Here is a 25,252-nt window from a genome sequence, read left to right on the forward strand (position 1 = left end):
TTAAACGTAATACTTTTCACAGGTATCAAGGAAGTGAACAACATAATATCAAATACATTCAAATTCCATTTTAAAAAATCAGTAAAACAGCAGACAAGCAATTGCTGAGATGAAGGAGAATTTAAGATCAAGTAAATGCTCAGATGAACAAAAATATTTTTAATTGCCATTGAAAGCATATTACCAAAGATGCTTGCTGGATGTCTGGGGTGACACTGTTTTATAATGTAGAGGCCACCATGAATAATATTTATTTGTGACTTGCAACATAACTGCAAATACATTATAAGAACATTGTATGTTGATAAGGAACAGTTAAATGTTCCAACACAAAAACTACATCATTTTCTTACCGTTTCACAGTGTGTACCTTCAGTGGACGCTGGTGGCCCTGATGCCTGCGGGGCAGTGAATCCACTCCAGGTTTTAGTCTGAACTTCCAAGGAGCTGTCCAAGGTGCTTTCAGCTGGATTCACTGCCCCACTGACATTGGAGCCACCAGCCTTCACTGTGTGCCTTATTTTGGAGTCTTTCAGTGACAACCCTTGAAGGAGAAGGCTCTCAGTGGCTAGTAGCCACGTTGGCTCCGCTCTGCCTCCACTACCAGAGTCAGTTTGCCTCTGAATACCAACTGCTGGGATTCACAGATGCGGAAAGCACCGTTGCTCTCAAGTCCTCCTTGTGGGCTTCCCAGAGGCATCTGGCTGGCCCTGGCGAGAACAATATGTTGGACTAGATGAGCTGCGGGGCTTCTCCTGCGTTTTTATGTACTGTGACCCTTTCCCCTTCAAGTGGGACCTTCTGGAGCTTACAACACAGATGATATTGTAAACCGCCCAGAGAAATTTGGATAGTATAGAAGTGTGGGCAATATATGAATGAACGCCCTTGGGGACTGCATGAATAAAGAGCAACTCCTTGAAGCCATTTCTTTCTCCATTGCATGTGATGGGTATGTAGCATTTTGCTTCTTCAGGGCACTGGAGGTGAGCACAGAGGGTGCTCAGTTATCCTGTGCTCAAGGAGGGGATCCTTTATATACAGTATATCTTGCTTTGAATCTGACTGCTTTTCTGAAGGAGTGGGGGATGGGGCTGTCTGAATGCTACCTCCTCCTGGTATTATGGGAGTTGACAGACAGAAGCGTAGTGGCAAATTCAGAAGTGCAGGGTCCCTTCATGATAGTCACAGCTACCCCCCCCTTTTTTTTGATGCTGGATTGAGAATGAGATCCTTGTTCATGCCTTCTCCCGCAATAACAGACGTCCCTAGGAGCCAATATACATGAATGGGAAGATAGCTACTGAGAAGAGCCTTCTCAGTGGCTAACACACTCCCCTTTCATGCTGATTGGTTCATAGGATGCTGGAGACAAAGGGACGCTGCTGAGACCCTGCTCTCAAAAAAGTCCAAGACCCACCCACTCCGAGACTCTGGACGACTACACCCCTGTTGACAAAGCAGTGTTCTTGGCAGCGAATCAACCTGACCTTTGAACTCTTCTCTCGAGGTGGAGCTGACGGATGGGATTGGTGCACTTGTGGCGGCGAATGACAGGATCCAGGCCTATGTTGGTGATTTGCAAGGCACCTGCCGGAACGTTGAGGTAGGATGTGACTCCTCAACATCCATGTTTGCTGTTGTGCTGTGTGTAGTTGTGTTGCTTAATCTCGTTTAAAAGCAGCACCGTAACAGCAGATGTTGAAATGCTAGTGTGCCAGTGTGTGCATGTGTTTACCTAAGAAAGCAGGCTTTTACCCTGCATCAGCATCACTGAGACTGGAGACTTGGTAAAATAAGAAAAGCTATTTTATTTATAGAAATACATAGTAGATAGGAAGGCATACCTAGTTCTAACTTAGCTAAGTTGGAGGCATAACGCCCAGGTGTGGGAGTTAGCCCCATGCTAAGAGACAGAGCAGAGACAAATGGATGTCTCCTCTCTCCTGGTCAGCCGGAAGACAAAGGAATGGAAAGGGCAGAAGGAGGAGGGGCAGGTAAGCTTCCCTAAAGACATCACAGTCTAGCAACAGAAGGAAGTCAGTCAGAGCATCAATCACAGGTAAAAAAGGTAAACAAGCCTGTCCATCTGGAGGACCCTAGCTCTATCTTCCCTCTGGAGCTTAAACAAAAGAACAAAACAGGAGTTGTTCTCGCCCTACTTCCAACATTTGCAAGGTCAAGGAGGCACATTCCGAGTTGTTTCTACTAACCCAGGAGTTTAGCTGAAAACTCTAATTAAAACATGCAGTTGGAAGGGGGGTCTTCTTGTCCTATCTCCCCAGTTGCTGCCCTTTTTGTCAGTCCCGGATCACTCTGGGTGGATCTGATCCAACCTGGATCGATCTGGGGCTGCCTCAACTTGATCTAGTTGAATCCTGGGTTGACCTAAATTAAACCAATTCAGTTCAGGATGCAGGATTGGGTTAGATTTGGTGCACAGCCCTATATAGGGAGCCCTGATCTTTCTACATATCTATGTCAAGTTACGCTGTTCAAATAATCCGTTGCTTGATGGAAAAGAATCTTTTCTTCAATGGCTGCATCATGCTTGCCCCATCAATGGCTGTGTTTGCCCCATCAGAATAACTTTTATTCAGGGTGGGGAAACATTTTCAGCACCCAAGAGCTGCCTTATCTTGTGGGGAAGCTTCTGGGGCCCGCATGCCAGGGGTGGGTGGAGCCAAAAACAGAAGTGGGTGGAGCAAGGGCTGTGACTCTTACTTTTGTGTGATGCACTGTTTCTGGCCATGCAAAAGTCAGACTCGCTCCATATCGCTCCATCTTCCCTCCAGGCAGATCACAGTTCAAGGACACTTTGCAGCCAGCACTCAGGAAGGGGGTGGAGCAGGGAGGGTGCATGACTTGGAAGAGTCCCAAGGGCCAAACAGAGAGGCCTGGAGAGCTACATTTGGCCCCCTGGCCTGAGGTTTTCCCCTTCTGGCTTAGATGCACCTTGACTCCAGACAGAGACCAGATTGGCAGCTAGCAGGGCTGGTGGCTGCAATATCCGTGTGGCAGTGAATCTGCCCTGGGTTTTAGTCCAAAATTTCAAGGAACTATCCAAGGTGCTTTCAGAACAGCACATGGGAGGAGAGGGTAGAAAGCTTGCACTAACGGAACAATCTCCTTAGCACTAAGTTGAATACAACCCATCCTTTTCCTTGTGCAATCATGGTGGGTTTTGCTCACGACGGTTTTGGAACAATTATATGCAATCCTGCTTTCAATACTGTTCATGCCTGCAAATGTTTTAGGGCAGACATATTGCTTCATTTCCAACCAGTGCATGTCCCCTCCTGTAACTTCCTTCTGAAATCCTTCTTTTTATACCACAAAAGTTCTGGTTTATTTTTTTGTCCCACTTTTGTTGCACCATAGTGCAAGAGTGCCCCTCCAGATGGCAGCAGTGCCATAACACAGGAAAAGTACTGCAGAACAACTAATCAAGTGGAATGATGTGTGCACGGACCAGGATGAATCCACCATGAATGCTTTGTTATTGCGTCAATGGTACACTGCAGAATACATCTGCCAACAAACAAACCAATCAAAGAAACAAGAGCCTGGAGGGGCCTTAAGACTTTGGGAGAAGTTTCTCTGACAACTAAGTCAGAGGATTTGTCTGATAATAGCTCATAAAGAGGTTGTGAAAATAGGAATTCTTGATTGAGGACATTTTGCTTAAATTGTTGCATTGTGTTATGCTCTGTGTCATCCAGAATGAATCAAATATTTTTGAAAGTGCTGTGAGGAGGGGGAATCCCACCACTAATATTTCAGAGAGATCTGAATTAGCTTTGTAATTTTCCCTCCCTCACATCACCTCCTCAATTTACTAATGGCTTTTGTCAAAAACCAAGTAAATTAACCAGAATAGGTTAGGGGGAGTAAGTAGGTGGGAGTCAGGTACTTTTAAAAAATGGCTGGTGCTAATGGATTTTTATGTTTGCAAAAAACAAAAACAAAAAAGTTTTTCCCTGGAGGAAAGAAAGTCTGTCATAGTTTTAAAAGTATCTCACCTATTTCTATAGGGAGTGTGTGTGCGTGTGGTGTGTGTGTGCGTGTGGCGTGTGTGTGCGTGTGGTGTGTATTTTTTTTGAAAAAGACCATTTCAGAGAGGAGATAAACAATTCTTGTTAATTTACTCAAATGTGATAAACGTTGGAAAATGCTGCTAATTGCCATTATGGTTGCTGCTTTAGAGAAGCACTGAAACAAAATAAACAGTATCAAAATGTCTCAGATAGGTTATCTTTATCCTTTATCCAATTCACAAGCAATTTACCCAACTCAGAAGCAATTTTGATTTTTTTTCTGTGAGTGCATGTGTGTATAGATATAGATATAGATTAGATTAGATATATAGATAATTTTAGGGGTAATGTAAGTTGAGCAGTTAATGTGCATAATAACCAGCCATTGTAAACACTCATCAGGCTGCATGGAAAATGTGCACATTACATGTATGTGCATTGCTCAGCTTTTTAAATCATAAGTAAAACAATCAATCGTCTGCTGTCCCATAAAGCCACGGATTATGTGGTCAAAGATTCCAATGGTTACTAGCTGAGGGTGATAAACTGGATCAAGACTCTTTGTTTTATGTGAGATATTATTTTTAGTAGAGCTACCTAATACAGTCTCAGGATTAGAGATGTAAAATTTCTGGAAATTTTGAGGCCATGGAAAGAACTGTTTTTTCCTGGAAAAAATGGAAATGTTTGGAAAAATTGAAAAATGCAATATTAACACTTTTTCAGAGCTTGGAAAAGTTACTTTTTTGAACTACAACTCCCATCAGCCCAATCCAGTGGCCATGCTGGTTGGAGCTGATGGGAGTTGAAGTTCAAAAAAGTAACTTTTCCAAGCTCTGCACTTTTTACAGATTGAAAGTCAACTTTGTAACTTCAGGAACATAAAATGTAATTATGTACAAGTTGGTTTGGCAGAAAATTATCACATTTGGTATATTAAAAGTACATTTTATTCAAACAATTATTACAAATTGAATTTAATTTTTAAAATGTTTCCTTTTTTTTTGTAACAAATGGAGCTACCAGCTCCTGAACTGTAAGGAAACTCTTTTCTTTTGCCAGTTTATGAGGAGCAGGCAAAAAACAATTTAAAAAAAACCAGAAGAAACCATCAACATTAATAACATTAAGCAGACCTAAAGCACCCATTCCCATAAAAAGAACTGAGAAAAAGGGGGGACCAAGATTCAGTGAAACATTTTATTCATCATGCTAAAATAAAACATTCCATAATCCATTTTTCCTTCATTTTTTTCAATTTTTCCAGTTGTTTGGGGGGAAAAAATAAAAAAGGCTTCAGAAAAAATGAAAAAAACAAATGGTTTCCCCCTGAATTTTTCTGTTTTTTGGGGGGGCCTTCACATCTCTACTCAGGATAACTGATTATCTGAACAATCTGCCTCATTAGTTAAAATCAGACATAACAACAAGCCATGATTTCCTGTTAGGAGAACAGGCTCCTCCTCCTTCTAGAGAGGCATGAAGAGTTCAAAAACTCCCGCTTTCAGTTTTGAACTAACCATGGTGCCCTGTACCGTTTGCATTCAAATAACTATGGTGTGTTGTTGCAACTGTGGTTAGCTGAAGTGGAGGAACAGAGGGGAAATGGGGAACTCATTAACCTGTCCTCAGAATGACAAGATTTGTGAAGTCTGAAATGGGCTATTTAAGGACAAAACTATCGACTGCAGATTAAGCTTTCTACCTTTTTTTGAGCAGGACAACTGTAAAGCCCAGAAGCAGGCCCTGTGTGAGAAATTTGACCGCATGTGCGCCATTATGGAAGAGAGGCGGAAGATCATGCTACAGAGAATCACTTATGAGCAGGAGGAAAAGATTCAGCACCTGAAATCCCTCAGCAAAGCATGTGGTGACCATATCGAGTCTTCATCCAAGCTGGTGGACACAGCCCTGCAGTCCATGGAGGAGCCCCAGATGGCCGTGTTTGTGCAGGTCAAGTAACTGTAAACTGCTCTGCTTTGGCCCTCTACCCAATAAACAAGGCAGTAGTCTTGAGAGTGGTGCAACTCTTGACATGTCTCACTTCCTGTGAAAACAGCTCCCCGTCCATAGAATATCAGCACATCAGGGATGAGAGTTCTAAGGCAATCAACTATGCTAGTTTCTTCTATGTGTAAGAAGGGTTTCTTTGTTTTTTTCATACACAAGCATTCAAATATGTAATCCACTACATAGGAACGTAGGAAACTGTATTCTACTGAGTCAGAACATTGGTCCATCCAGCTCAATATAGTCTACACTGACTAGCAGCAGCTCCCCTAAGTTTGAGATGGGGAACATTCCCATCCCTACCTGGAGATGCCAGGGATTGAACCAGGGACCTTTTGCTGTTGTGGATGATGTTGCCATGTAGCCAGCAGCTGGACTTTGGGATCCCTTCTAATATTAAGATTCTATTCAGTTCTGAGATGGGTTTCTGAAGTTCAGGACTATGAAAACAGCTCACTGGTTTTGCCCCAGAACTGACTGCTGGAGCTATTTTTCCTCTGCAAGTGCTGTGTTAAAGAAACTGTAATGCTGCATTCAAGTGGTCCAACTCAACATGTCGAGAAAGCTGAATTTTGTTGCCTGCCTGTGTTACACAAACTGAACGTATATTTGCAAATTTTGCACGATTTGTTGGGGTTCCCTACAGGGAGGGGCAAACAGCTATGCAAAGCAATGAAGCCTTCCCTAGGTGACAAGCTGAAATTTATTTATTTATTTATTAAAAATATTTCTATCCTATGATAGGGCACTCAGGGTGGCTTACAAAAATAAAATCAAACATGTACATAATAAAATTGTAAACAGTAAAATCACAAAAACATTAAAATAAATTTAAAATACATAAAATACAGTTAAAATGCATACAATACAATACACACACACACACACACATATATACTAAAGGGACTACAAAGGTGTAGGCTCTACCTTCAATCCCTCCCAAAGGCTCTCCGGAACAAGATCATTTTCAGAAATCTCCGGAAAACCATCAGGGAGGGAGTAGTGCGGACTTCTTGGGGTAGGGTATTCCAAAGCTTGGGGGCCACAGCTGAAAAAGCTCTCTCCCGTGTGCTTGTCAATCTAACATTTTTCACTCCAGGCATGCAGAGGAGACCAGAGGCAGATGATCTTAAATCCCAGGCAGGTACATATGGGCATAAGCGGTCCCTCAGGTACATCGGTCCAAGGTTGTTTAGGGCTTTAAAGGTCAGAACCAGCACTTTGAATTGGGCCCGGAAACAAATTGGTAAACAAATTGGGAGCCAGTGGAGTCAATAAAGCACAGGGGTAACATGCTCCCTTGCTCAGACCTTGAGAAAAAGCCATACCTCAGTAGCAGAGCATCTGCTTTGCATGCAGAAGGTTCTAGATTCCACCCCCAGTGTCTTCAGCTCGGGCTGGAAAAAAACCTTTGTCTGAATCCCGGAGAGCCACTGCGAATCAGAGTGGATGAGGGATGGGGAACTGGTGACCCTCCAGATGTTGTTGGAATCCAGCTCCCTTCAGTTCCAGCCAGCATAGCCAACGGCCAGGGATGATTTTGTTTTATTTATTCCATCGGTTTTATACCCTGCACTTCCTCTGAAAAGGGAGCTCAGGGTGGCTTGAGACAAAGCATCTTAAAAACATTTTGAAAAGATTCGAAATGACAGCCAATTTTTAAAGCAGCAGCAATTAAAATAGATAATCTAGTTGCCTTTTCAGAGCTTGGAAAAGTTACTTTTTTAAACTACAGCTCCCATCAGCCCCAGCCAGCATGGTCACTGGATTGGGCTGATGGGAGTTGTAGTTCAAAAAAGTAACTTTTCCAAGCTCTGCGGCTTTACTAAGGGAAAGACAAGTCTTCATATGGTTGAAAGATGGAGCAGTAGAGATGGGAGCAGTAGCCCAGTTACATCCGGAGGATCACAGAATTCCTCTTTCCTTGATGTAGATCATTGTTGTTATATGCCTTCAAGTCAATTATGACTTATGGCGACCCTATGAATCTTTGTTGGATATATTCATAGGGTTTTCATGGTAAGAGGTATTCAGAGGTGGTTCACCATTGCCTTCCTCTAAGCCTACAGCACTCGGTCTTCCCAGGCAGTCTCCCATCCGAGTACTAACCAGGCCTGACCCTGCTTAGCTTCTGAGATCAGACAATATCGGGCATGTTCAGGGTAGTATGGTCGTAGGCTGATGTAGATAAAACTGAGCTAAATGGATCAGTCTTCTGATTCAGGTATCAGGCAACTGTATGCACTCATGAGATGGACCAGGTGTGACGCCACAGTACATGCTCATATGATGGTCCTGCAGAGAGAAGGAAGGCACCATAAGTCAGTGGTGGAGCACCTGCATTGCAAGCAGAGAGTCCCAGGTTCAGTTCCTGTAGTCTCTGGGTAGGGCTGGGAAACACATTTGTCTGAAAAGCCAGCGTGTAAATCATCCTGAGCACGATGAGCCAGTGGCCTGAGTAAGGCTATATGTTCATATGCTCCCCATCTGGCTTCTGAGAAGTTTTGCCAGATATTATTAGCTATTGCAATCAAGTGTTGTCTGACACAGAGTTGACTCATGGAAGCAGAATGAGAAATGACTCTCTTTGTGCTTTTCTATGAGCTTTTAAAAATCCGGATTCTTCACTCCTATTCCATTTGTTTCCTTTCTTTTCCTCCATCAGAATGCCAAAGTTCTCATCCAGAAGTAAGTATTGTTCCTTGCCTTGTTGCATCCGTGCCTTTGCCCTCTTCCTTCCTCCCTCCCCAATACCTTTTGGGGCTTGACAAGATGAAAGCTCTCCGTCTGGGGCCTGCTGTAATTGCTTTCTCTCCTCAGGATTGCTGAGATGTCCCAGAGCTGTAAACCTGACACGCTGGAGCCAGGCTATGACAATATGGAGCACTACATGGTTGACTTCAATGCTGAGGAACGAGTTCTTTACCAGCTGGATTTCATCAAAGGTGTGCTTGTGTGTATGCACCCTTGGGTGCCCAAATGAAAATCGGTGAAGGGTTTCAACCAAGACTTTATTTAATTATTTGGAGATTCTTTTTAGCCTGCTCTTCAGTAAAAACAATCCCACTTATAAACACGTAATATACAATAAAACCCAAGTATATAAAACCAACAAAACAGTAAACTCATAATCACATACTACAGGTAGGAGTAGACAGACTCCATATCCAGCATGGCTGGGTAAGTCAACATGTTTTTACCTGGAACCAAAAGCCCATTTGGGTCTGTGCCAGTGGATTCTGTGAGAGAGGGCGTCACTATAATCAGGATGATGCTTTTAAAGATGTTTTGTTTTAATATGCTTTTTAAACCATTTGTTTTAATATGTTTTAAAGTCTTTTGTTTTGTTTTTAAGTTGTTTTTAAGTGCTTTTTGTGTTTTTGTTTTCCGCCCAGGGCTCCTTCCAGGAGGAAGGGCGGGATATAAATTTAATAAATAAATCAATTATAATGCTAAGAGTGTTCTGTCACGTGTTGCCTCATATCTCACACTTAGCAAATGTGGCATTGTTAAGAGGGCATCATCACCTGTGCAGGTGCATGTGGGAGCAGAGCAATCCGTCCATTCATCCATCCATCCTTCCATTTGTGGGTGTTCTGGTAAAGAGGTGAGGTTGGTTCAAGGTCTTGGGCAGAATTCAGCTTCTTCATCTCTACTCAGGGTTCAGCTGGGCTACATACTAGTCGCTGTATTATTGCATTTAGGGTTCTGACCGTGTTTCTATCTCCTTTTGCTTTTGCTTTCCTTCTGTCTTTAACCATATTGTCAGTCATCCATTGAGGTCTTTCTCTCTTTTTAACTAGAGGTATTCTTTTTTTGCATTCTTCCCTGATAATGTCTCTGACTTCACTCCATAGTTCTTCTGGTTCTCTGTCAACTAAGTTTAAAACCTTCCTTATTTGATCTTTATATTCTTCTGGGATGTTATTTAAATTGTATTTTGGCATTATGATTGCTTTTTTGTTCTTCTTTAACTTCACTCTGATTTTCAATATTAACAGTTCATGATCTGTTCCTCAGTCTGCTCCTGGTTTATAGATTAATATATCTAATGCTATCATCATCATCATCATCATCATCATTATTATTATCATCATCTTTATTTATACCCCGCCCTTTTTCCAAGTGGAACTCAGGGCGGCTTACAACAAACATAAATACATATGATTAAAACATTCAAAATTCTACATTAAAATAAGATTAAACCATTAGTACGATTAAAACATTTAACATCCACTTGAAATAAATAAAAACACATTAAAAATAGTGCAATTAAGCAATAAACAATGCAGCAACCTCTCAACGAACTATCCTAACCACCTTTTATTCTAAAAGCCTGTTGGAATAAAAAAGTCTTTGCCTGCCGATGGAAGGACAATAAAGAGGAGGCCATTCTTGCCTCCTTAGGAAGGGAATTCCAAGGCCTAGGGGCAGCCACTGAAAAGGCCCTCTCTCGCGTCCCCACCAATCGTGCTTGTGAGGGCGTTGGGACTGAGAGAAAGGCCTCTCCCGAAGATCTCAGGGCCCGGGCAGGCTCATATAGGGAGATACGGTCTACAAGATAGCCTGAACCTAGCCCGTATAGGGCTTTGTAGGTCACAACCAACACTTTGAATTGTGCCCAGAAACAAACTGGCAGCCAGTGGAGCTGTTGTAACAGGGGGGTTGTATGCTCCCTGTAGCCAGCCCCAGTATGCATTCTGGCTGCAACTCACTGTACCAATTGAAGTTTCCGAACAGTCTTCAAAGGTAGCCCCACGTAGAATGTGTTACAGTAAACTAAATGGGATATAATAGATATATTAGCATTAGCATTATATATTGTATCTGATTTTTATATCTTATATTGCATATTGATTTGATGGCTTTTTCTTTTCTTTTTTGGTATTGATTTGTATTTATATTTTTATACATAGTATTGTTATTTTTTGTGTGTCCTGCTAGACCTTTACTTTGTAAAGTATTTTGAAATTATGTTCTGTTGTATTTGATTTTTATTTTCTGTACATCGCTTTGAGGTTTTTTCTAAATATAAAGCGATTAAGAAATTTTCTAAATAAATATATCCCACACCTTTCCTCCCAAGAGCTCAGATTAGCATCCATGGTTCTTCCCTTCCTAATGCTATCCTCAAAACAATCCTGCGGGGTAGGTTAGGCTGAGAAAGTGTCACTTGCCCAAGGTCACCCTGTGAGCTTCCTAGCTGAGTGGGGATTCGAACCCTGGTCTCCCAGGTCCTAGTCCAACACTCTAACCACTATACCACACTGGCTCTCTTTATCTGGAGAAAAGGCAACTGCATGTGAACTACCATTGCTTCTTTAACTTGTGCCACACAGGGATTGCTTCCATGCAGTGGAGACTGCACTTACCAAGGCATTGGAAACTGACCCTTAAGTAGCTTTGTTCATGGTAGTACAGTAACACTTGGCTCCCTCCTGCAGAGTAGCTCTCCAGATGAATCTCTTGCCACATGTCAGCAGGAGGGATGGATGAAGAGTTCATATTCTGGAGTTTCGATTGAGCATGTGGAGCCAGATACCCAAGTCCCAAATATGAGTCAAAAGCACTCTTTAATTGGGTGCCCTCCTCCAGATGATGTTGAACAGTAGCTCCCACAAGCCCTTGCCACCATGACCACCGGTCATCGATGATGGGAGTTGAAGTCTGGCAACACCAGGGGTGGAAAGCATCAGGTCAGGGAAGGCTGCTTTGGACCAGACCTTTAGCACAACTATGCACAATCAATGCCATAATCTTCATGCTGCCCTTTTAAAATCCCTTTTCTAGTTGAAGACGAGCCTGAGCCAGTGACAGAGGAAGATGGGGCCTGTGGGGGGACTGAAGATACCTTGGCAGAGTGTAGGGCAGCAGCCAGCAAGGGCCGAGGGGATCCAGAAGATTGCTTTGCTTTCGGAAAGGAAGAGAAGGCTCAAGGCAGAACCCCAATGACAAATGAGGCTCTGAGCAATGCTGGCAGTGGGGTCAAGGCTACATCTCAGTCTGCAACTCATTCTGGGGCAGAAGGCTTGGCTGGCAAAGAGGACAATTTATGGGGTGCCCAGCAGGTGAGATCCAGTCCTAAAGCCCTAGAGTGTGAAGTGGGGCTGCTCTCAGGAGCCATGAAGGGTGCCATGGGAGGTTCAGACTCCCCTGTCTCCTTCCACTGGGTGCTTGACCAGCAGATTTTCTCCTTTTATTGTATTTTTCGTAAATGTTTGGGATTAGCTTGCTAGTTCTCTGGGGCTTTTTGTCTAACATCTCGAGGCAGGGATGGGAATCTGTGGCTCTCTGTACATTGTCAGACTATGGGTCCTCCCATCCCTGATCATTGGCCATTCTGGGAGGGGCTGATGGGATCTATAACTGCGTGGCTAAACCAAAGAGGCAAATGATGGTATATACAGACAATTATAACTATATTTTGTTTTTTCCCATTTGGGTTTTTAAAATAAGGATCATGAATGAGTTAAAATTAAGGCCTGTTTAATGGGCTGTATAATTGTTTTTAAGGGTGTTGCAAAGTTTTTGAACTCAAGGCTTTTGCAGAAATGTAGAGTTTGCTGTAGTCTTCCATCTTCTCCTGATACTTGTTTTAGAGTCAGCTGGAGGGTGAGCCCCATCTGACAAGCACCAGTTCTCCAATATCCCGGCCAGAAGGTGATTTACAGAGTAACATGCCTGTCCAAGACATGGGGCAAGCCAAAGTGGATGGACCCAATGAAGAAGCCTTCAGCACGACGGACAGCTCAGCAGAGCCTGAGGAGTGCGGAGGCCTGGGCAGCGGTGGTAATGAATGTGAAGCTGAACATGCCCTTCTTCTGAATGGAATGGCATCTGCTGCTAGCCAGGTCAGTGGCATCATGGGGCTAGACCTGTTTGTGTGCATTGCCATCTTACCCACCTTTCTCTCCCAATTTGGTGGGTAGGCCTTAGGCAGTCTCAACCGGCGGAGCTCTTGTTTGGTGAGAGGAGGATAACATGTATCCAGGCTCAGAACTATCAGCTCCTGTTAAAGCCGTGGATGCTTCCTGTTTCTCAGGACCAGTAGCATCATCAGAAGGGCCCCATGCCTGACAGCCCTGCAGCCCTATATGGTCCCAGGCTGTAGTCTAAAGCCACATAAGGCCAGCTCCGTCAGGTCTGGTCAGTGCCTGGATGGGAGACCACCTGGGAACCATATGTAAGCCGCCTTGGGTTTCAGTCATGAAAAGAAAGGTGGGGTATAAATGTAATAAATAAATAAATAAATAAATTATACAGCCATGAGAGTGGCTGTATACTATAGCCAGCAGGGATTTTTCACATTCTGCAATGTTAAATTGAGGCTTCCCATAACCTCATTTCAAAATAAAACCTTACAAAACATATAGTCCTGAACTCAGAAACGCTTGCTTAACAACCCTGTCAATTTTCATGACGATACACAAAACAGTCACAGAGAACAGACAGTTCAAAGTGTAAAAAGAGAGAAAAAAACCTCAGAGCCCTTTCGGACTTTTTTCTCAGAGTTCTCATAATCTGTTGAAATTCATTAAAAATTAGCCATATTCACAGACTACCTGTAATCCTAATACTGACCTTGCCCCATACTCTGACCTTCATCTTCTGCAGCTGAAAAGTTGAAAAAATGCCTGGCTGATTTTTAATTAATTTAATAAATTTTGTCTGGAACCCAATGATAACACGGAGCATGCTCAGTAAGAACCAACTGTCAGAGTTCTAAAAGCCTCACAGCGGCTGGGCTGGGCTTATCAGGGGGCCACACCCACACCAGACTTTGATTTCATGTGAGACAGTCATGGCTTCCCTCAAAGAATCCTGGGAAGTGTAGTTTGTGAAGAGTGCTAAGAGACTCCTATTCCCCTGAGAGAATGGTTTAACAGTCAGCCACTCTGACTGAAGGACTGTGAGGGGAACAGGGCGTCTCCTAGCAACTCTCAGCACCCTTCACTAACTACACTTCCCAGGATTCTTTGAGAGAAGCCATGACTGTCCAAAGTGAAATAAAGGCCTGGTGTGGATGTGGCCAGGGAAAGCTTTGGTTTAAATTTGGGTGGGAGGCTACATGTGTCTGCTGTAGAATAAAAAGGTGGCAGAAAGCCTGAAAAAGAATGATTCTGTTTACAATGTTTTCCTTTTGGAAAGGAAAGGGGCTTCCCTTCTGCCCAGTGCCCACCCACCCAATCTCCTCCCCTCCCACTCCCTGCCCCTTCCCTGGGTCAGTGTTGGACTACGACCTGGGAGACCAGGGTTCGAATCCCCACACAGCCATGAAGCTGACTGGGTGACCTTGGGCCAGTCACTGCCTCTCAGCCTCAGAGGAAGGCAATGGTGAAATCACCTCTGAATACCGTTTACCATGAAAACCCTATTCAAAGGGTCGCAATAGGTGGGGATTGACTTGAAGGCAGTCCATTTTCATTTTCAAACATGATTGCATAGAAATAGATCCCACTGAACTCAAAAAATATGCAAATGATCAAACCCACCCTCCCTTCTCTTTCCTCCTATCCCCTCCTCTTGCCCCTTCTCTCCCCCTTCCTTTATCCCTCCCTCCCCATCCCTTTCCAATCCCCTCTTTCCCCTTCCCCTTCCCCATATGCTCAGAGGCACATGTTACCAAATTCTTCCAAGCTACACAGCAAGTGGATTGGACTGTGAAAGACCAACCCAAATGGTGTTTGCATTTTGACCAATTTGTAGGGCAGTACAATATCTCAGAGAGGAGTTCAGGTCTCCTGCTCCCCTGGTGCATTCACTATAGCTGCCCAATTTCCCTGCTTTTTAAAGTTTGATAGAATAGCTGTGGGCTATAGGTATGTTCTTAAACCGCAAGGTTTTTTGCCTATTAGTGAATAAATATATCTGTTGGAAGACCTTCACAAGAAACCTTAGTTGATGGATTCTGGGGTCACAGGGGATCACAGGGGATCACTTCTGCACTAGTCTGATCAATGCTTGTTGTATTTCTAACCCCTCTTTCTCCAGCTATGCAACAATACGCACATAAATATTGCAATGAAGCCATCAAGACATGGTCAAAATGTATATAAATGGGTCCTCTGCAATAAGGGACTACCTTATTTCCCATGATCTTAGAGCCTTTTGTAGCTGAAGAGTGGGATAACAATTATTTAAATTAAATAAGGTAGGAAGAGTTCTGTAGGATCAGACCAACAGTCGAGCTGCTCCAGAATCCCGTTTCCTGCAGTGGACAACCAGGTGCTTCTGGGAAATCTGCAAGGAGGACATGAGGGCAACAGACTTCTGTTGTTGCCTTGTATTTAGAAATGTATTGCCTCTGAGGTATTATAATTATTGTTGTTGTGGTTGCTATTGTTGTTGTTGTCATCGTCGTTGTCGTCTGTCCCGCACTAGAAGGTCCCAGGGCAAGGTACAGCCAATTAAAATTCAGTATCAGGGGGAAGGGTGGGATATAAATTCAATAAAGAAATCAATCCATTTATCTATCTATGTAATATTTGTGTAAGCCACCTCTCCATCACACATGGGGGCAGTGAGGAGAGTGGCAGGATGGCAGGCAAGTGAGGCAAGGGAGTAAGGGTGGTGGGCAAGTGAGCTCAGGGGTGGGGGTGAGCATGGGGGTGGGGGAAAGTGCAGGGGTGAGCAAGTGAGCAGGCAGCAGCAAAAATGTGGGAGGCTGGTAAGCAATTGAGGTGGGGCTGTGGCGGCAGCAGCTGGGCAGACAGGAGGCCAGTAAGCTGCCTAAACAGGGTGGTGGTAAGAGCCTGGGAGCTATTTTGGGAGCTATTTTGCCTGGGAGGGTTGGGGTGGTTTTGGGTCTTCCTTGCATATGTGTGTGTGTGTGTGTGTGTGTGTGTGTGTGTGTTGGGGGAGGGGCAAAACCCCTAGTTAATTTTTTTAAGTCACAGGAATAGGGGAGGTCCTGAAATAGGTAGCATACAGCCATCATGACTAGTAGTCACAGTGAGCCTTATCCTCCATGAATGTGCCTGATCCCCTCTTAAAGCCATCTACATCAGTGGTCATCATAACATTCTGTGAAGCAAATCCCATAGTTTAACTCTGCGCTGTGTGAAGTCTTTTCTTTTGTCTGCTCTGAATCTTCCAACATTCACCTTCCTTGAATGTCCACGAGTTCTAGTGTTACAAGAGAGGGAGAAAAGCTTCTCTCTATTCACTTTTTCTTCACATAAAGATAAGATTTTATAAACTTCTTCCATGAGGTTCTCCTAACCTCCCCCCCCCAAAAAATCTACCTTTTAAAGTAAAAAGCACCAAGGCATTTTAGTATTTTCTCAAAGGGGAATATATAGTTATTATGAACATAACAGTTGTTGCATTAGAGGATGTAAAAAGTAACTGTAATAAACAACTTTAAAATGTATGACTGTTTCCCCAAATTAATCCTGAATTTATCCAAGAGCAGGCTGTAAACTACCCAGAGAGCTTCGGCTATGGGGTGGTATATAAATGTAATAAATAAATAATAAATAAATAAATAATTTTTGAAAAATCTTGCCCCTGTTCCTTCCGAAGTGGCGGTTTAGTGGCACCAAGGTCCTTTACCCTTCAGGACATTCTGTTGCAAGACAGTTAATCCTGCATCAGCAGCAGATGCAGACATGTTCCTGGGGAGGGTGAAACTATCATGGCTTTGCTGCCATGAACAGTGTATAGGAGCCCCATTTCTAGCAATAGGTGTGTCTGTTTTCTTCCTTCAACAGGAATTGTTGCAATCGTGCATTTCTTTTGCTGTTATATTTCAGCAACAGGGAGCAGATGTACCCACAATTTGGGGAGGGGGGGTCCTGCATAATCTCTCCAGGCCACATTTAGAGTTAAATCTGGTGCCACTCAGGGTGGTGATTAAACTTTTTTCTGCCTTTGCTTGGTTCAGGGCTGCATCCCCTTGCAATTTGCTCTTGGTGAGTCTATTCTTAGGCTGTCTGTTCGCCACTTCCTATTTTAACAATGCCTCAAGTTTGATCCACACCTTTCATCTTCAAGAGCTTTTTTACTGATCTGGGAGCTGGCGCTAAGGGTGAGAGAGTGAGACGCTCAGTTTCTGGAGACTTTTGCATGTGGGTTTATGGGCTCAAGCGAATGGCCTGAAGAGGCATTGTGCCATTCCATTTTGTATCCCCCATGCTCTCAGTTGTTTGAGGAAACAAGGGGAAAAAAGTGAATAGGACCACAAGGTTGACCCAAGGGTTATTTATTCTGCAGGAAGAAAAAAACCCTCTCTTCATTCCAAGTGTTTTATTGCATGTATGCCTTTGGGAGCCTCATTTCCAAGGATTTAAGGAAAGCTGTGGGCACTTATGAAAAGGATAATTTATATTCTGTGATTCTTTGCCCACGGAATTTCATCCTTCCACTGTTTACCTGGTACAGAAGGTACCAAAACTGAGGGGTTGGTTTTTTTTAAAGAGGAAGGGTTGTATGCAAGGATTTCTCTTTGTGCAATGGAATGTTCTCATCTCCTCCTCCCCAAATCTGTTCTGGGGTTTTCTTCAACTCTCCAGAGCTGATTTGGAGGCAGCACAAGGATGTGTGCAGGGGGAGGAGAGGGGGTGAAGTCCCATTGTACAAGTGGAAGCTGGTACACAAGAAGTTGTTCTGTTTGTGCAAATATTTAGTTGACTGCCACCAATACTTAAGATAAAGACGCGCTGGCCATAATTGCAAAAGGTGGAAGTGTTCAAGAGGGAGAGATGTTGTTTGTTGGCATGTGTAAGAATGTTTGTTTTGGTAACTCCATTCGGTTTGATGTGTTAAAAAAAAATTACCTTTCAGTCTTAATTTGTTAAACTTTCCCTTGTTTCATTATTCATTCATGAGATTCACATTAATTTCTTGACTCACATCTGTTATTTTCTTTTTCTTTCCCTTTGACTTCTTTTGCTGCTGTCTGTGCTAACAGACTTTGCCCAGAATGCCTCAGAGCAAAGTAACATCTCTGAGGAATTCTGGGAATATGAAATGGTGGCCACCCAGGGTACTGTGCAAATCAGTTTCATTACCATTGGAGAAAGGTAAAATCACCTACCCCTCAAATGGGCTGGAATGTATATAGAAAAAATGAACCTGTTCGTATACCTATTTGTTGCATGAGGCATTTGTTTTAGAAGGAATCACAATTTCATCTGAGCAGAGACTTCAGTTGGTTCTATCTCTCTGTCATTCCAAAATGAATGCAAACCCTGTGGAGGCAGGTGGCTCTGATGCAGTAGCATAGTGGCAAATTCAGAAGTGCAGGGTCCCTTCATGACAGTCACAGCCAAAGCCCTCTCCCCTTTTTTTCACTGTTAGGTTGAGTATGAGATCCTTGTAAATGCCTTCTTTTCTCCCACAACAACAGACATCCCTAGGAGCCAATCAGCCTGAAAGAGGAGAGTGTTAGCTACTAAGAAGAGTCTTCAAAGTGGCTGACTCACCACCTTTCACTCAGATTGGCTCCAGTGAGCAGAAAAGGACATAGAAGCATGTTAGAAGACTCTTCTCAGTGGCTTTTATGCTTATTGGCTCATAGGATGCTGGAGGCATAGGGACCCTGCTAAGACCCTGTTCCCCAAAAAGTAAGGGGTCTAAGACCCCCCCCAAGACCCTAGACAACTACACCTCTGTTCTGATTTCAGTGGGGCAGTGAATCCACTCAGGGCTTTAGTCCAGATTTTCAAGGACCTGCCCAAGGTGCACCTTGCATAGCTGCTTGACAGTCTGAACTAAAACCTGGAGTGGATTCACTGCCCCACTGACATTGGAGCCACCAGCTTCTACTATGCAAACCCCTAGCTGCTACCTGCATGGCTCTGGTTGCCTCAAGGAATATCGTCTTACTTGCATGGCTTTAAAAGAGGATTAGACAAATTCATGGAGGATAAGGCTATCACTAGAGGGAGGCAATGGTAAACCCCCTCTGAATACCGCTTACCATGAAAACCCTATTCATAGAGCCGCCATAAGTCAGGATCGACTTGAAGGCAGTCCACTCCCCATTCCAAGGCTATCACTGGCTACTAGCCATGATGGCTATCTTTTACGTCAGCTACTGACGGCAATATCCCTCTGAATTCCAGTTGCTGGGAATGACAAGCGGGGAGAGAGCTGATGTGCTCATGACTTGTTTGTAGGGTTCCTAGAGGCTTCTGGTTGGCCTCTGTGAACACAGGATGCTGGACTAGATGGGCCTTTGGCCTGACCCAGCAGGCTTTTATGTTCTGTGCTCTCTACAGGAATTGGTTGCCTGCATTTTCTTAGAAGAGGGTTTAGGCCAAACTCTATGAATCTCTTCCTCCATCTTTGGAAACTGCTTTTAAAAAGCTGACCCCTTCTTCTGTTTTGAGGGTCCTGCATCCAATCCCCCTGCTGACAGCTGGAGAAGTGAGAACATCGCTGAGCCTCCTCTCAGCAGCCGCTTCAATCCTACCCTTTGGCTACACGATTAAGGAAGGCTGGTACACAGGTGAGGAAAGGACCGGCTTATCTCATTCCCTGGTGACAGTTTTCATGCTTTCTGTCATGCAGTCCACAAAGCATGCGTAGAGTTGGAAAGGAAGGTCATGCAATTCTACCCCAGCAACACAAGACCAGTGGAGCCACAAGGACCCAACCCATGTCATCTAGACTGTAATGGTAAAAGGCCAGAACTGAAGTGCATTTGAGGTAGCCCGGCAGAGTAAATGGCTCCAGAAAGCTCGTGTTAATGAGCCAAGACTACAAAGGAAGGCTCCTACAAAAACCTGGAGGGAAGGAGGATTTCATTTTCCAGACAATAGTCTATACCAGGGGTGGCGAACCTTTGGTCCTCCTGATGTTGCTGAACTACAATTCCCATCATCCCCAGCAAGCATGGCCCATGGGCAGGGATGATGTGAGTTGTGGTTCAGCAACATCTGGAGTGCCAAAGGTTCACCACCCCTGGTCTATACCATAAGGCATATACTAGGGTACACGAATTATTGGCAAATCTCTTTTTCTCTGAACAGCATGGGTAGTTTTAGAGATGGCTTGTTTAATACCTCTTTTTTGATGGATGTTACTGGGTCTAGGTATGTTTTTTTTAAAAGGACCTGTATCACTTTCAATTTCAGTAGCCAGAGAAATGTGGTATGTGTTTGTATTGTCTGGTACAGTTTGGTCCATATGATCATGCCACATTAACTTTTATGGGGTAACCTAGATTTCAAGATAGAGAGGCAACCTTTCTTGTGGGTGAAATGGGTAGACTGTGGTATTTATATATTAGAGTTATGCATTTGATCAGCTGATAGGATTTTTTTCACTTTCCTATATTGCTGTTTAGATACCATTTACCAATGAGTGCTGAATGGCAATATTTTCAGTTACAACACCTGTTGGTGTCTATTTATGGTCAGTGGCATCACTAGGGTTGGTGTCACCCGGTGCGGCCCGCAGCGCCTTCTCTCTCACTCTGAGCGATCGCACGCACTCTATGAGCGCACGGCCGAACAACAGGGCCCGGGAGCACACCGCCACCTTGTTGTCTGCTGCCACTTCCACCTTCTAACAGCCAAGGAAGGCAGCTGGCACGCCACGCGAAAACTCTTGTTGGTGCCTAGGTGGTGCCTGGGGGGGGGGCTCTGGGTGTCACCTCCGTCTGGTGGTGTCACCCGGTGCGGCCCACACCTGCCGCACCGCCCTATTGACGCCCCTGTTTATGGTCCATCTGCTCTGAGTGCTTCAGCATACCCTACATTGCTAGAAGGAATAATTGGATCTTTACAGAAAACCAAACCCATAACAATAGTTTACAAACTTTTTTGGAAGCCTGTAAAGTAGACGTTCAGGAATTTGGGGGAGAATGGAACAGGGAATAGAATGTGCTATACGACCTAAACAATGGGAACTTGCTTTAGAATCAACATGGAATGTTTCCTTAGATTTAAAACTGAAATTGATTAGGCAAAAAAAAATACATTTGGGGTATATTGGACTATTGTCTATATAGGAAAGCACTGTTGAATTCTGATCAATGCTGGAGTTGCAGTGCTGGAAATGGAATTGATATTCACTGTACTGCTAATATGAGCTCATGGAGGGAGTTCCCCTCGTGTTTTTTTCTCTTCCTTTTGTCCCCCCCTTTCCTTAATAATTTTACATTAAAAAAAACCACAGGGCCATCGCTTAGTGGCAGAGCATCTGCCTTGCACGCACAAGTTCCCATGTTAAATCCCTACCATATCCATGTAGGGCTGTAGGAAAGAGTCATGTCTGAAACCCCAGAGAGCGATTGCTAGTCAGAGTACTGAGCTAGATACACCGATGGTCTGACACAGCCTCAGGCAACTTCCTATTTATGATCCTATATTAATTGAGTGATTTCCTCATTAGGAATGATTTAGGCATGTGATCTATATCACCGTTCTTCAACCTTGAGTCCCCAGATGTTGTTGGACTACAGCACCCATCATCCGTGGCCATTGGGGACCCAAGGTTGAAGAACAGTGCTCTACATAATCCCAGATGCCATGAGCCAGCTGATTAGCAATAAACACTATGAAATCCCCACTAGTTTTAGTGGGGGGAGAATTAAGCATATGCTTAACTCCCCCATTCAGATAAATGTGAATTAAAAGTGCTTCTTTTGGGCTGGATTTGATACTGTCATGGTATGATGATGGCCAAAACCACATCCAAAGCCTTCTGCTCCAACATGCAGATGAAAAACTTCCAGTGGTTATTTTCCACAACACTGGAAAATTGCCTTTGGTTTGCTCCACACTCAACAGGTTGGCTTTGAGCCAAAGGCCCATTCAGCATGTCGAACTGTACATTGACATAACCCCTATTCAGACATTATACTAACCAGGGGATAAATCATGCAAACAATGGAGAGTGCAGACATGCACACCATCTCTGCTCCCGGTCCTCATCATCCTCCACAAGTTGAAGGGTGACCATCTGCAGTGAGGAGCCTCTTGAGGTCATGGAAGTTCCCCATGCAATGCAGAACCCCTGGATTAAATTCATTGGTGCATTGATTCAATAAGTAAAAATCGGTTTAGTCTGGGGGCATCCGTTCACCTGGCATTCAAAATACAGAAGAAAAGAAAGTGTTTTTCACATCTCTCTACCCTAGGTGCTAGGATACATATTTATCTGAATTACAGACCTGTGGGAATAAAATCCAATAAAGCCATATCAGGAGGAGAGAATTCCATGGATCAGGTGAAGAGAAAATACACACAGTATTTTCTGGAAAGGCAAAGTCTCGGGAAAAGATGCAGCAGGGAGCACTCTGCAGAGGTCATGAAATTGTCACACATTCCAGTTAAGGCTGGCTAGTTTGGTAGTTTTGATGACTCTGCAAGATGGGGTTCTGCATTTTTCAACATGAAAACTAGTCATGTCAAGTTGCTTGATCTGCTCTGTCACTCCTGGAGACTAGCACTGACTTTTAAAGAAGGGCATCTTGCTAGGGCTGTTTTTTGGGAGCAAAAGGCAGCTCTTAAGTCCATAGTGGAGGGGAGTCCATCACCTTAAGAAAAGGAACTGAGCTCACCTTGGCTGACTTGTGATTTAGGTCCAACGATCACAGCAGCATTTTACGCTATGCCCACTGCAATGTTGTAGACTAGAGCCAACCACCATCTTGGTGCAACCAGACCTAACCAAGGGCTCATAGGATGTTGCCAACCCTGCCCTTAATGGATGCTTGCATTTGTTTTGTTTTTGTCTGCTGAGAAACAAGATCAAAGAATGTGTGACATCCCCTCCGAACTAAATATTGGGGGGGGATAGGGGCTTCATTCGTAGAGTTGCAGACTTTGATTCAAAAAGTACACACAATGTGGAATAGTACTGTAAAACCACAGGCAGACTTAACACATTTCACCTGGATTTCATGAAACCCAGTGCAGGAAATGTCTCAGTTTTGTATGCTTAGAAAAAAATATTCTGGGCTCTCCTGGTATCTTTATTTTCCTAATATTTAATTCTTTCATGCCAGTCTCCAGACATTTCAGCAAACACCTGTGACAACCCTTCTGCTAAGACCTGTTGAAAATTGTGGAAGCTTATTCTCCAGTTCATTTGGTTTGATGTTAACCCATGATGCAGTGCAACAGGGATGGACGCAAACACGGACAAGAAGCCTGAAAACAGGAGTGGTCAGATGGCCAGTTGGAAACTTCTGGTAGAACATCTGGGTGATTTGAAGTGGATTGGCACGGATTTCTAATGCCCAGTTGTTTAACAAAGGCAACAACAAAATGGCCACATCCAATCCCTAAATTATACTGCTGAATTGAAGAAGCTGGGGGCAAGGGGGAAAGTGGGCTTTTGTTTGGAAGGACTGTGAGTTCAATTCAATTCTGGTACTCAAAATAAATTATTGGGCTTAGAACTCTTTAATTATATGTCTTCCGTACCTTGCTCTGATTGGTGAGTCCTGGGGCTTGAGTAAAAACCAAGTAGATCCAAAAAGCCCAAAGTCTTCCCACCTTAAGACTACAAAACCCATGATTCTGTATTCCTGAGTGCTGCAGGGAGCATTCTCAGCAGTCTCTGGGACCTCTTTCTACTCTGCATTCTCAGCAGCCCTCCCCACTGTCATCTCTGGTAAATTGCAGGATGTCCGTAAACCTTTGGGGAGTGTGAAGTGCTGGTTGTGGTGATGGAATGGGGGACTCTAGAGCAGGCATGGGCTGTTGCAACCTCAGGTTCCTTTGGGAGCCAAATGTGGCCTCCTGGGGCTTCTCCATCTGCCCCTCAAGACTCTCCCCAGATCATGCTCCACCCCAGGCCATGCCCCAAACTAGTCCTGCTCTGCCCTCTCCTTGAGAGCGTTTACCTGGCTAGAATGTGTGCCCTTGGAGTGTGCTAATGCCTCTTATCATAGAATCATAGAATAGTAGAGTTGGAAGGGGCCTGTAAGGTCTTCAAGTCCAACCCCCTCTTGCTTGCCTGGACTGACAATGGAGAGAGATGTGTGGGTGTAGAAATCTCTAATGTGTGCATGGCTGGAATGTAGCCTCCTGTACCAAGGTAAAAGAGAGTTCTGCCCCTGTACCTCCAATTGCCTCTAGCCCTTTCCTTCACTGGCATGTGGCCCCCAGAAGGTTCTCTGTGAAGGAATGTGGCCCCCAGAAGGTTCTCTGTGAAGGAATGTGGCCCTTGGGCTGAAAATGCTTCCCTACCCTGCTCTAGAGAGTGCCCTGGGTAGTGAATTGCACTAGCATGGATTGGACTGGACCCTGATGGGGATCCGATCCAGGGCACAGAAGCCTAAAACCCACTGTCCAACCTTCTCTCCACGATGGCGTTTTCCATCTCTCTGCACAGCTGCTCTCTTCAGCATTTGAGATCACTGATGAAGGAATGTTTTCAACTGTGTTTTAGATCATTTTTATTTGTAATTGTGTTTTTCGAATGTTTTTCACTGTTTTTGGTATTCTTTTCTTTCTCTTGTTAAATTGTTTTCTTTATGTTTGCTGCCCTGAGCTCCTTCGGGGAAAAGAGATATAAATTCAGTGAATAATAATATTATTCTCGGATATTCTTGTTATAACCATTTGGTCTCCTGTGTCCAACCGGCGCCCTTCAATAGAATCTGCCACCCACCAGCCTGCATAATTCGCTCCATTGTGTGTGATCAGCAAGATACACCATTGCAGAGCAGAGCTCAAGTGAGTGAGCCAGGCCACATACACTATAGGATGGCAGCCCCTTGACCCTCCTCAGCATTCCTATTTCCTTTCCTTGGTCCTTCTCAAACAGGAATATTAAAACCAGGATGATGCCAGTTTTAATATATATATGCATATATGCAAAGTATGTCCCAGTCAGTAGAATCGGCTTAGAATCTGTGATGTGTAGAGGTGGAAGGCCTCACTTGTATCTCACTCCAGCTTTAGGAGGAAGCAAGCTTATTAAAATAAAGTTTATTCAGGACACTTCAGCATGTACACTGTCAAGTTTGGTGTTTGCTTTAGTAATCCATTGGAGACTGAGCGATAACATCTGTACACGACTAAATCAATCAGGTCACATTTGGATCAGGAGGTAATGGTATGAACTGCTGGACCTCAGCGAGAAAAGCAGACACACACAGGTGCGCACACGCGCACAGACACGCACATATTTTGCTACAATCACGTTCTCGTGATCCCAAAGCTGTGAAAGAGATACAAGGCTTGCATATAGCAGCACCCAAGGACACTCAAGAAGCTGTACATTTTTGGCAGTGTGTAGTC

The 25,252-nt window shown here is 44.0% G+C and overlaps 1 protein-coding gene and 1 pseudogene across 1 annotated transcript in view; one reads left to right on the plus strand and one right to left on the minus strand.

Annotated features, from left to right (window-relative positions):
* Nucleotides 1–24,462, plus strand: part of LOC133386554 (tripartite motif-containing protein 54-like) — a 47,634-nt gene extending 23,172 nt beyond the window's left edge. Inside the window, exons 4-11 of the mRNA XM_061630228.1 lie at nt 1,511–1,606; nt 5,757–5,990; nt 8,713–8,735; nt 8,868–8,992; nt 11,838–12,115; nt 12,647–12,898; nt 19,382–19,500; nt 23,008–24,462. Of these exons, the coding sequence (XP_061486212.1) occupies nt 1,511–1,606; nt 5,757–5,990; nt 8,713–8,735; nt 8,868–8,992; nt 11,838–12,115; nt 12,647–12,898; nt 19,382–19,483 (1,110 nt within the window). The 3' untranslated portion in view covers nt 19,484–19,500; nt 23,008–24,462. The remainder of the gene's footprint in view (nt 1–1,510; nt 1,607–5,756; nt 5,991–8,712; nt 8,736–8,867; nt 8,993–11,837; nt 12,116–12,646; nt 12,899–19,381; nt 19,501–23,007) is intronic.
* LOC133388124 (5S ribosomal RNA) lies at nt 8,108–8,226 on the minus strand (annotated as a pseudogene).
* Nucleotides 24,463–25,252: the final 790 nt, after the last annotated feature.

The sequence above is a fragment of the Rhineura floridana genome, chromosome 6 (assembly GCF_030035675.1).
Source record: "Rhineura floridana isolate rRhiFlo1 chromosome 6, rRhiFlo1.hap2, whole genome shotgun sequence".
NCBI lineage: Eukaryota > Metazoa > Chordata > Lepidosauria > Squamata > Rhineuridae > Rhineura > Rhineura floridana.